The 13096-nt window shown below is 43.0% G+C and overlaps 1 protein-coding gene across 1 annotated transcript; it reads left to right on the forward strand.

The window, feature by feature from the left end:
- Positions 1-1986: 1986 nt before the first annotated feature.
- Positions 1987-13066, forward strand: PROZ (protein Z, vitamin K dependent plasma glycoprotein; the record flags this gene model as incomplete). Its single annotated transcript, XM_083884898.1, has 8 exons — positions 1987-2053; positions 3650-3813; positions 5186-5210; positions 8083-8196; positions 9519-9650; positions 10809-10894; positions 10976-11099; positions 11591-13066. 8 exons carry the CDS (start codon positions 1987-1989, stop codon positions 12100-12102), a joined length of 1224 nt encoding a protein of 407 aa, XP_083741024.1. The 3' UTR covers positions 12103-13066.
- Positions 13067-13096: the final 30 nt, after the last annotated feature.

The following is a 13096-nucleotide window of genomic DNA, read 5'->3' on the forward strand; positions in this document are numbered from 1 at the left end:
TGTGAGCATACAGCTTCTGAAGCTCTGTGTTATTAATATTAAACCAATTTGAATAACGAACTTATACCTACAAGAGATCCTTAGTTGACATAGATTTGGGATTGTGAAATGTAAAAAAATTCTTGAAAAAAAATAGCTAACTGCAGGTCCATGTTTTCATGCTGGGTTCTGCAAAGTCCTGTGCTGACATCAAGTGGTGACATATTTTTCATGCCAAAGGGAGCCAGACTGGCTGTGCTGTGTGTATGCATGGGATGATATTCATTATCTTGAGAAGGTAAAGGCAAGTATCCCAGGCCACTACAGCAGGAGCCTCACTGGCAGGTGCTCCCATGGGAATGGACAGCCAGAGGAGTGTGGAAAAGCAACACAGCCACTGCCATACAAGGCAAGGGGGGTGAGGTGAGCCTCCACAGTGACTCCTGGGCACAGGAGTGCTGTCTGAGCCCCCAGCCAAATGTGACCACTGGCAACAGCTCTCCCCTTCTTAGCCAGAAAGCTCTGGCTGGGAGAGGTACAATGGGGCTTGGTGGTCTCAGGGGGATGAGGAGAGCATGGAGAGCTTATTTACTAAGGAAAGTTGGACACAAAGTTAACAAGAGGATGAGAGGCTGTCTTAATTAGTTCTGCAGAAATATCAAGGAGGGCAAAACAAGCATGTAAGGTCATGAACTGGCTGTGAATAAAGTTAAGCTTGGTATCAGAAGGGTTTTTAACTCCAAGTGAACTTCCGGAACAACACCCCTGCAAAAAGTGCAGGAAAACTCTCCCACAATGGAGTTTCAAAGTGCAGGTTGATTATTTGCTGCAGGTATTGGGGCCTGTTATGTGAGCTGTAACATCAGCCCTGGGTTGGTAGGAACCGGCCTTGGTGAGGGATGTAGTTCGTTTCCCTCAGTGGCCTCAATACTCACTGAAGCTTGTTTTCAAAGGTGCAATTGATGGGAAGTGAAGTTTTATTTGTGGATTTCCCCATGGATGTTCAGGTCAATCATACTTTGTTTAATGAACTCAATACTCAAATAATAGAAGGGAATTTACAATAAGAAAACACAGAATGGTCTCAGTTTGTAACTCAGATTAAATAAAAAACCACTCTTCCTCTCACTGGTTGTTGCTCTGAGTGTAGAAATGGTTTCCTGCTCTTCCCAGGAGCCAGCCCATTCTGGGAACCCTGCAGCAACACTGCCATTGCATGCCACAGGGTTTATCCTTCCTCTGGTCCAGGGCTGGGAAACAGAGTCGCCCCGTCCACAGGGTTCATAGCTCAGCAGCCCAGGGAGCATTTCTGTCCTCTCCATACCTATACCTCCTTTCACAGACTCTGTCTGTCTGTGCATCTCTGTGTGACTGGAATCTTGATGTCAGGAAAAGCTCTCCGTGCTCTCTTTCATGGCTGGGCATTGCAAACCTGAGAGTAAAAAAGAAAGATGCCATATCCATTCAAATGCATCTCTAGGGGAAAAATCATGTTTGTGGGCTTGGTTGCTCCAAAAGCTGGTGGGGTTTGCCCATTGCAGCTAAGCCTTAGTAAATGTTTTGTGGGGACAACATACAAAAGGGCCACGTCATACAATTGGTCTCTGAGGTCATTGTCCTGCCTGTGCTTTGATTTGGTACAAAGAAATGTTCATGCTGTTCATCTCCCCCCACACTGTGTTATGGTAAGTGAATGCTGGGGCGTGGGAAGAACATCCGAACCTCGGAGCAGCTCCCAGTGGCACTGGCAAAGGGCCCCACAGTCAACCCAGGCACAGAGAGAAGGGGCACTGTTCACTACTGACTGGCCGTTGATTTTTTTGCTTTGGTTTGGGTTTGTTTTTCAGGTTTTTTTCCCCATGTGTTGACATTGCAGTCAGGATTTGCCCTTAGAATTTTTGTTTTCTCATGAGCAGCTGGACTTTGAACTTCAACATCCCTCCTGTAGCCATTTCCCACAAGAGCTGCAGGAATGCAGGCAGGCACCATTAGGCTCAGATGGTAACAATGGCAAGGTGCTCTTGGATAATATTCTTCCTTCTCTCTGCCCTTTTCCTTCAGACAGAGCAGGCAGGTATGCCTTTTGTTTTGTTGCACCTTTAATCCTGATTTGTGCTGCTGCTTTTCTAAAAACACAAGTAATTTTGTACCTTGTATAATATTTACTTTGTAGCACAGAGTGAAATCAATAAAAACAGTCCATTCCTTATTTTCTTTAATTTCTGCCATTTATTTCATGCAGCTAAGTGAAAACTGCTGTAGGCTAATGGGGCAATGTAGTTTTGAAGCACCATCGTTTATGCTAGGGTAATATTTTGTCTTTCTCTAAAATTTTTAGAGTGTCCCACATATTAAAGAGAATTTTGTTTTATATTTTTAGTTGCTGCTGAAATAAAATAAGAGAGTGCTATGAAAGAGGCCAAATATGCATGCTTGTTATAGCTTGAAGAAATTTATGTTTCTGTATTAATCCTCCACAGTTTGTCAAAAAATTAGGAGGAGCCAGGCAAGGACGAAAGGACGGTGATCTCTTACGAAAGTCAAAACACCCTGCAGCAGGAGTTCACTGCTAGCTGTACTGGATGTGGCAGAACCACTGCATGGCAGAAATATGTGCTGGGGGTCAGATAACATTTAAAATGCAGAACAGAGTCATGAAGCTTTTTTTTTTTTAATATCATGTGCAAGTCAGTTGCTTATAGGATATCCTTCAAAAAGATAACTAAATATCTGTACACAGTTTCAAAATAATTTTGCTATTGCTCTCACTTTTTCCAGTTCTGTGATTATTGATTACTTCAACCAGCAGTGTTGGGTCCCCAAAAACTGTATAAAAGAGAAAATACCCTGAATATTCCCTCACCCAACATATTTACTTTCCAAGCACAGAAGAATAGACAAACACGTGCTGACACACACAGTCACACACTGTTTCATGTGGAAGATAAGGCTCCAGGGTGCCACCAGCTGCCCAGCCAGCAGGCAGTTTTTGATGAAGGTATCATTTGCAAAGAGGAGTTTTAAGATCTGTTAACTCTGGTGTCTCTGGTCTCTCCTCCTCTTTACTTATATCTGAAAGAGTACAATGTCTTCCACATAAACAGTGGTATGGGATATAACCCTCTTAACTATGAGCATTGCTGAGGGATAGTTTTTATTTACTTTCCTTAAGAGGGAATTGATTGAGAACTCAGCCATGGCTTGGCTTTGCTTGTCGGCAAAAAAAAAAAAATTGCCATGAAGTGAGACTGAAGAGCATCAGTCTGGATCCACCATTATAACTCAATACAACTAATAGTCACTTCTACCAATGCGTCTGAAACCCCTATGCAATCTCACAAAATAGCTTCTACCTTTTGTAATAATGTTTTCCCCCTTTCCCTGGCTGTGCCACCACACTCTGCTCTGTGTGTCTCATGCAGTAAAATGTGCCAGGAAGGGCTTCAAATTTCCCCTGCTTAGGAGCAAGTCAGGCATTCCCCAGAAGTAGAACAACACAATTCCTCAGCTGAATATGGGCTAAGACAGTAGAGCTCTTTAAGTATGTAAGTTTTATGTGACTGAACCCCACAAATCAACCAAAATTATTTACCTTAAAAAAAGAAGGTAAAAGTATATCAAGAAATTAATCTAAGTACTCACATTAGTGTTTCGTCATACAATGTTCCAGTATTTATATCAGCTGAAGATGCAAACAGTGTTATCAAGAGACAGAGACGTGCTAGTTCCCTGCTTCTGGAGGAGGTCCTTCAAGGCAGCTTGGAAAGAGAATGCCTAGAAGAGAGATGTACACATGAAGAAGCAAGAGAAGTATTTGAAAATGATGAAATTCTTGTAAGTATTTTATTTCCCTGCATGCACAATAAAAACTGCTGCCATGATCCTTTACTTAGGAAACACAAAACTGCTTCATTTGTTTGGGTTTCTCTCCATGTGAAATCTTTGCATTTGCCATCTCAGCAAGTAGCAAGACTTCCATGGTCAAAATGGAAATGAGAAGGTCAGCTCTGATATTTTTCAAGTCCTCTCCTGAAACTGATGGGTCATGCTCCTTATATCATAAATCACATGGCTATTGTTCCATCCTGACCACAGACAGAAATATAGCTTCAGCATTTCTTAGGGTCCAGGAGAAACAAAGGGGTATTGGTCAGCAGAAGAGCACCTGGAAGGCAGCACAAAGGAATACCAGCCACTCCAGCCAGTAAATTGGCTTCATCAGGGCCCAACTCAAACACCTCTATGCAAATGCATGCAGCATGGGGAATAAATGAGAAAAGTTAGAGTTGTGTGAAGCACTGGAACAGGTTGTCCAGAGAAGCTGTGGATACCCCATCCCTGGAAGCGTTCAAGGCCAGGTTGGATGGGCCTTTGAGCAACCTGATCTAGTGGAAGGTGTCCCTGCCCACAGCAGGAGATTGCAAATAGATGGTTTTTAAGTCCCTTCCAATCCAAACCATTCTGTGATTTTATGATTGGGACAGAGGGAATCAATGCAGCAATTGTGGGACCTATAGAAAGAGGCACACTCAGTGAATAGCTGCAAATTCCTTTGCACCAGGGGCTCTCTGGACATATACAGATGGATGCTGGGCTCTTTAATGGGAATCGGGAGGGAGTTTTGTCCACAGGAAAAGCATAGGAAATGGCTGTAGGGCTGCCCAAGGGCAGCCGTGGTGCTTTGGGGAAGGGAGAGCTGGGCAGAGGTGTCAGTTCAGGGAAAGTAGCTTCAGGGTCAGCTGCAGTACCCAGGGAAATGCAGGGCACATGGTGCTGGTGGGCAGTGGTGGTGCCCCACAGCTCTGCTCTGCACTGACTGCTCTGCCTCCAGCAGCACCTGCCGGGGGCCGGACAGGATGGGACAGGATGGGGTCACTTCCCAGGCTGCTGAAGGCCACAAACACAATAGCCAGACAGTTTTTTCAGGAAGCCGCATTGCTAAAGGATCCAGCTGTTCCTCTCTGGCCTGTGAATTGTTTCTTTTCCTTTACAGCTTCTTAAGAAACAATAAAGTAAGCAGTAGGCAAAGCCTCTCCCTTCTCAGGCGTATTTTACTAGCAGGGCAGAAATTATAGTTGTGCAATTTTACAAACATTAAACCATTGTATATATTCTCCCATAACATGTTTTTTGGTTTAGCAAAATATTTATGACATATTACATTACTTGAGAATTAAAAACGATTTTCCTTTTTTTTTTCACCCAGAAAATGTTTTGGGATATCTACTATGGTAAGATGGCTTCTTGATTTCTCTCATTCATAGTACTGTCACATTATGAACATTATGATTCAGTCTAATATTAGTTTTCTAAGAGTATGTTCTATGAGAAACAATCAGTCTCTGTTTGTCATGTCTGTAGTAAAGCAGAAAATCCTTGATGTGAAATGATTTTTAAAAATTAATATACAGGAAAAACCGTTTAAAGCTGCAAAAACAATAAAAGTAGAATGTGAGCAAAGGTTATCATAGTAAATAGGCTACTTCTTTTCCTGAATTTAAAGCTGTTCTGAAACAGCCTGGGAGATGAGAAAGTATGTTTTGCTGATACAACACAGCAGCATGGTTTTACTGGCAAAATCTCCCAAATACAGAATTAGCACTTAAATCTGAGCAAGATAAATAGATATTAAAAGCTACTGAGCTGTCTACAAGCTCTTTACACTGGGATTGGATCATTCCCTATCTGGTGCAGAGGTGAGAAACAAGTCTGTAGAAGCTAAGGGCCTGATGTAACAGAATGCCAACAAGGAGCCTGTGACATCAGCTTGAGGTGACTATGCCCTATTCCCTCCCTTTTTCCTGTATGCTTCATCCCAAGTTTTTCCTCTTGTTTTTAACTTAGCTATCACTAATTTCTAATCTTAGGTTTAAAGTGCATATGGAAATGACAAAACCAGCAGTCAGTAATAATTTTCTGCACAAGCTACTAAATCACTGAGTCCTGGGAAGCCACTAAATCAGAGTCCTGGGAACCATTGCACAGAAGAATCCCATCAATGCTATAAATGTTATGAAGAATGATGCTAAATATCTGGCATTTTATTACTTCTGTGAGGGTGGGATTAATTTCTAATTTGAGTCATTGGATATTTGTACTAAGCATGTCATGCAGGCTTCCTCTCTGATCTAGGAAGAGAGAAGAGCAACTAGTTCAGAATGGCCCCTGCAAACAAGCTTAGCCACAATCAGGACACATTACTGACTCCAGCCTCAGGGGTGGCTTTCTTGCTGTAATTAAAAGCCATATGCTCTGTCTTCTTCTTAAAGAACAGCACTGTGTGTTTCCTTCTCTGTGATGTTTTCTCTAACATTTTGAAGAGTGTTGCCTTTGAAAAGTGGTTTCTTTCCTCCTCACTAAACAAATACATTTTTTCATCCTGTCTTCCAATAATGTCATTTTCTAGACCTCTGGTATCCATGTTACTTTCCCATGAAAGTCCAGGGTGCAGTGGATAAATCTTCCTTGTGAATAAAAGAGGGCTGAGCAGAAAGGCTGAGCACCCACCTAACTGCTGGGTCACCCACCACCTCTGTTTTGTACTGCTCCACCTTTGTCCCTTTAAGTCAAAAGTGATGTAGTGGCATCTTGCTGGATGTCTGCTGTCAGGGCACTTTGCCTGAGGTCACGTTTGTCCCCTACCCTCCTTTATCAACAGTATAAATTTAGCCAATCGCTAAATTATCGCTATTATGACAATCGCTCTTTAAACATCACTTTCCAAAAGTTTTGTGCATGCCTTATAGCAGTGTGCTCAGTTAATGACAGTGTCATTGGAGACATTTCTATTCTGTGATGTTCACTGATTCCCCCTAGGTCCCTTATCCTATAATATTATTAGATTTAAATGGTTTGAATTATTTGATCTTGAGAAATGTATGTTGGTTTTTACTTGCCACCTTTTTATATCGCTGGGTGCTTACAGTTTAATCATAGCTTGCCAGTAACTTGCAGAAATCAGGCCAAGTTCTCTGTATTTCCTTGAATCTTCTTTTTCCTTCTTTAATAAAGGTAGGTGCTGGATTTATTTTCTTCCCAGCACCCAGTTCAGAGGCTTATATCCATCTAACTGCTTCAGGCTGCAGGGATAACCCCTCCCTAGCTCAAGCTCCTCAATTCTGCCTACTCAGCTGTGTAGATGAGAGTCTCCTCATTCACCCAAAAATCCTCCCTGGAGGCCTGCATTGTGCTTGGATATTCTGGTGGCATCTGTCTGCAGATGGGTTGAAGGTGGGAACTCTTTCAGCCAGTATTTAGTACATCTTACACTCAAAGATATGTGTGCCCATAGTCTAAGCAGATAGTGATTGGGTTGGGTTTTTTTTCCCAGTAGCTGGCAGAGCTTTTACTTTTCCATCCCTGAAATCAGCTAGGGCAGCTTGCTGACTGACTTAACCTCTCTGACAAGGTGTTAATTTTTAGAAAGATTGGACAACACGTCCCAGGTTAGGCTCTTCTGGCTTGCTTACTGATAACATATGTCTATAATAAATAGTTGTTACTTGGAGCATGTTTTCAAACTGCTTAGGAGTCATTCTTGTGGGCAGCCTGAAGGGAAAGTGGCAGCTCTGCCTGGTGCTTCACTCATAATGAATACACCCTTTCATTTCAATCTTCAGTTCATCAGAAAGATTAGGATTGCTAGAGTCTGAGCTGCTGCATGATAATTGTGCAGATACATAAAAGTTATATTTCTTCCTATTTTGATGTTGCTTGCTGTACACTTGCTCTATAATTTTGATGCCAGCTTTTTCTATCTAGTGCATATCAATCTAACATGGAAGACCTAAAACACCAGTCTCGTACTACATTTGTATCACAGCATGAGCTGTAGCTCAGTCTTTTTCTCTGAATCAGAGCACCCATCCTCCAGAAGCAGGCTCTGCCTCTGGGCAGCTCCCAGCCCCTCTGACAGGGGCTGCAAGAGTGCCTCTGGAAGCAGACTTGAGCAAAAATTACCCCTGAGGAGCAGTTCAGTGACACTTATCCCATTTCCTTCCAAACTGCTCTCACAACACTTTTCTGAACAGCTCATGTGCCGGGCTGGGGCTGTGTAATTTGGGATCACTGGAGGTGGTGACTCCTCCCTCTCCATCTCTTCAGGTGGCAGGAGGTGCTCCTCAAGCCCCTGCCAGCACAACGGTGTGTGTGAGGACAGCATCCGTGGCTACACCTGCACCTGTGCTGAGGGCTACGAGGGAGAGAACTGTGCTTTCGGTGAGGCATTGCCCCCTTCTGAGAAGCCCCGTCTCCTCCTGTCACAGGGCGACCCTGTGAAAGCACACGCAGCTCCCCCGCGATGCCACTTGCCGTGGTTTTGGTTAAAGCACACAGCTCCGGGCAGAGCAGGGGTGATGTGTGCTGCCTGCCTACAAAACGTTATGGCATCCTGGGGTTCCGCGGGCTGTCCCTGTGCCCTGAGCCTCCCTTCTCTGGGAATGCAAAACCAAACCGCCTCGTGGGTACACCCCAAAGCCAGCCCTGCCACTGCCACCTGCGCTGCCTGGCTGCTTGTCCTGCTGTGGTCCCAGGGGTGTGGCCGAAGGACCAAGGCTGCAGTGCCAGGGTGGCTTCCTAGGCACCGTGGTGCCTCTGAGGCCACACACACCCACAAGACAGTCCCTCAGGACAGAAGGACTCCAAAAAACAAACCATTTCCAGTGGAAGTAAAAGGCATAAAATAAAACAGATGCTTTCTGGCACAGGAAAACCCCGGGCCAGATATTACATTTCTATATCTGCCAGGTTCTACTTTCCAGCCCTTACATCAGTATTTCTGCTGGTTCAGAGGTCCCCTGGGGTGGGAGACGCCCTGGCTGCAGCAAGGCAGGGTCGTTTTCTGTATAAAGGGCGTGACTGTGACCAGCCTCTGGGGGAGCACAGAAGGTGACACAGCTTGGACCAGTGCTGGGAACTAGATCATCTCAGTATGAGCCTTAGGGAGCCATGTTACACAAGATTTTTTGCTACTTATGAGCTAGATCAAATAGCTGTTGCCTTGTGCAAAAGACTTAAGTGTTTGCTCAGCTACGGGAAGTTGAGCATGTTTCAATGTTCATACTACCCTTTTTTTTCTCTTATCTTTGGTAGCTGGTAATTTAAACAAGTGTGCAAAATGAGAGCTACGGTTTGTTCTTTCTCAAAACCAGAAACCTTAGCTCCTACTTCCTCAAGCAATACATGTCTTCATAACATGTGCAACAATTCCCCTCACTGCAGATACTTGTTTTGTTTAAAAACCCATAGCATCCTTCCATGGGTTCACATGGAAGGCCCAGTTTGACCCATGCCTAATGCTCCCCAGAACTCAGAGGTGCAATGTCTGGTGCAGGGAGGTGCAGGGGGGAGCAGTTTGCAACGTGAATGCTGCAGGGACTCAGCTGTCTCCAATTTCTGGTTAACAAGGGAAAAAATCGCAGTGGTCCTGCTGGGAGTCAGAGTCCCTACCCACCTCCACACAAAGTGAATAAAAAATAAAACATAGATGACTCAAGTGATGAAAGAATATTCCATGTTTTTCCTCTGCTTGTTCTGTTTAGCTAAAAATGAATGTCACCACCAAGCAAAAGTAGGGTGTGACCACTTCTGCTATCCAGGAAGTGATTCCTACCGCTGTTCCTGTGCTGATGGCTACGAGCTTGGGAAGGATGAAAAACAGTGCATTGCATTAGGTAGGTGCCTATGTGAACCTAAAGCAATATTAGTGGGTAGAAAAAGGAATCTAGGCACCACCACCCCAGATGCCAAAGTAATGGTAAAAGAAGGGCTATTTGATCAGAACATTTAAATATGAATCAGCAGAGAGAATTTACACCACCCTATATATCACTCACTGGACCAGGTTTTCCACTCCTGTGTTTGGTAAAGAGTAATGCTGCTGAACACTGGTTTGCTTGGCAATAAGATTCAGTTGATTCCCATCAGGTCACCAATGGTCTGATAAATGAAGGGTAACATTTGCTGCCATATTAATCAGCTTGAAACAGTAGCCCTTTTTATTTGTTCAGTCTCATTTTACGTATCTCATTCAATTTCATCCCCTTACAAAGCAGGTCTACGAAAAACAGAAGTATACTTAGATTTGTGTCTGCATTAGCACAAATGGGGCGGCCAAATTGGAGTTCAGCTGTAGAGCCACGCTTTTGGTGGTGAAAGACTGGTGTCCACACTCAGTGCACACTTCAGGAGGGCTTTACATCAAACTGGCTTAGTTCAGTCCTGTGGACTAAGCACCAGTTAGCTGTGAGAACATGTCATGTGTGCACCTGGAAGGTGTCCTGTGGTTTAGCTTCACCTGAACAGAATCCAGTGTGTGTGACCCAAACCAAGGGGAAGTGTGACAAATGCAGATAACTGAATAATTGAATAATTGAAAAGCACGTGTATTGTTTGAACCGGATGAGAAAGTCATGTACGTCCCTAGAGTGACTGCTGTAACAAGGAAACCCCAGGATTTACCTTGTCCAGACTGGGCCACAGCTATCAGGTATTTCACACAATTTGAATTTCAAAGATGAAAAAGCAAGCTGTGCTAATGGTTGGCTGGAGAGGAAGCTTCATTTCATTAGTGACAGGCACAGTGAAACCTGGTCTCTACAAGCCTAACATGGTGACCCAAAATGTTCAGCCCGTTGCTAAACTATTCTGACTACAATTGCCAAACAAATTACTCCAATTTTCACCAGCTGAGAAATTGTCATTCTCCTTTTCCTTTGTGCAAAAGCAGAAACCCAAAGTCTAGGTGGAACAGTAAGGCATTTGCAGGTATTAGCTATCTTGAAATGATACAGAACAAAGTTTTGATTTTTTTTTTTTAATTCATTTGTTAGATACATGTGCATGTGGCAGACTTCAAGACAGCGATAACCTTATAACTGAAACCAGGAAGAAAAGTGATGAGCGATTTCCTTGGCAGGTATTCCTAGCAATTTATGAAACCCATCACTTACCCTCTCACATGGATAGTGCTATGTCTTGTCTTTTTGCATTTTCTTAGGTACTGCTGCTAAACTCAGACGGGAAAGGCTTCTGTGGAGGAGTGTTGCTAAAAAGTAATTTCGTGTTGACCACAGCAGAGTGTGCCCTTCTGCACAGCCATTTTCAAATCAGGGTTGGTGCTGGTAGGTGATCAAACACGTTTTTCCTTGCTGCAGCACATGTCAGTATTGACAAGCTAAATTTTAAAAAGTTACTAAACTTCTTGCTGGATAAATAGTTAAAGGGAACGAATATGCTGCCATTTCATTTAAGTACCTCAGTCAAATATCTGAGCTAGAACTACAGCTACCCCACATTCCCCTTTACAAGGCAAGCAGAGAGAAGTGCCTCTTGAGCACAGTTGAGGACTCACACCCAGAGATCAGCTAAACATGGTGGATTTAGTGGTGGCTTTAGTTTCATACCAAAATTCACATCAGTGCTGGGTATTTATCCTTACTGCTGAAATTATGGGTGTAGTCCTACCAGCATTAAAAAGCTGCCAGTGTATTATTCCTCGTTTCCCTTTAGCTTCTCTGTTGCACGTTTCTCAGCACGAACAGGCAGCTGGCATGCAGCTTTCAAGTCACTAATGAACTCTTCCTAAGAGCAGTGAAATGTCATTGCTCCACAGGGTCTAATGGAACAAGTGGAACTGGGAAGATAATGCAAGTTAGTGAGAAGCACATACACATCCGGTATGATGAAGACACTGGTGAGAACAACATCGCATTACTACAACTTCAAGAGCATGTTGAGTGTGACAACTACCACCTTCCTGTGTGCACCCCTGAGAGAGACTTTGCAGAACATGTTTTAATTCCAAAACTGTCTGGTACAGTCAGTGGCTGGAGAGTGGAAGGAGATGAGCTTCAAGGTGAAGAGCTGCAGGTTTCGTACCTTCCTGCAGAGGACTGCAAACAAATACTCAACACCAGCCTGACAAACAGGCAGTTTTGTGGGCACCTCCAGGAGGCCGTAGACAAACGTCTGGCTGGAGGAAGCTTTTTGGTCACTGAGTACAAGGGCACGTGGTTTCTGACTGGGATCCTGGGTTCCTGGCCACTAGAAAACACTGACTGGGAAACGTTGCTTTTCACCAACACTGCAAGGTATATGATATGGGTTAAACAAAAAATAAAGTAAGACACAAACACAACCAACTCTCAAGCACCAGACCCTACCAATCATTGCAAAAGAAATATGGATGCAGCCACTAACCACATTTGACTCTACCACTACTTGCAGCACTGGAAGTTGCAACAATGACATGTATTTAACTCCAGTTTATACAGAAAAACCTGTTTGTCTTTCCTTTGGCTGACACACAGTACTGTGAAAGTTATGATACAGTAAACCTAGTTATTGAACTAACACTGATTTAACTTTAAATTTCCTAAAACTCTTCATCCTAGACTTCAAAACATGTTGAATATTTTTCTGTGATTTTATATGTTGCTAGTACCCTGAGGTTTGATCCAGCAAATTCATATTCTTTTTTCAGGATCCATACAAGTAAAACTTACAAAGACATAGGGAATGTCAAGCTTTTAAATGTCTATGTTCAGGTAGGACTTGACCTTTTCATCACACTAAAAAATGCTTCCCCTAATATATGGAATCTATGTTTTCCCTTATGAATGATGCCCATGTCAGTTAGAGGGTACAATAAAACCTGTCAAAGACAGAAAAAAATTAATTTTTTTTTTTTAAATTTTAAAAATAATTTTAAAACCCCAAAACTATGATCTCATCAGTCTGGACAAAGTTATATTGTACCATCCCCAAACAAACAAACCAACCCCCAGAGTAGTAACACTAAAAATACTGGATGCAGTGGTAGTGTTTTCCCCAGAAGCAAAATAAAACAGAGTATGGATAATTTAGCTACATGAGTTTTTGTTCATCTAACAAAAATTAAACAAAGTATGACCAGAATTTAAAAAAATCCCAAAGCCATCTGTGGGCACCTACCACATTTACTCAAGCGTGTAAGTATTAGTGACACAGTAAAGCTTTTCGTGTCAAACACTTCTCTATTTTTTAGAGACAGTTTGAAGAGTATTTAATACCAGCAAAATTACTGAGACTTAAAAAAAAAGTTGGAAACCATGTAAGAAAACATTACTTCCACTCTGAA

Source organism: Zosterops lateralis (genome assembly GCF_965231275.1).
Source record: "Zosterops lateralis genome assembly, chromosome: 2".
Lineage (NCBI taxonomy): Eukaryota > Metazoa > Chordata > Aves > Passeriformes > Zosteropidae > Zosterops > Zosterops lateralis.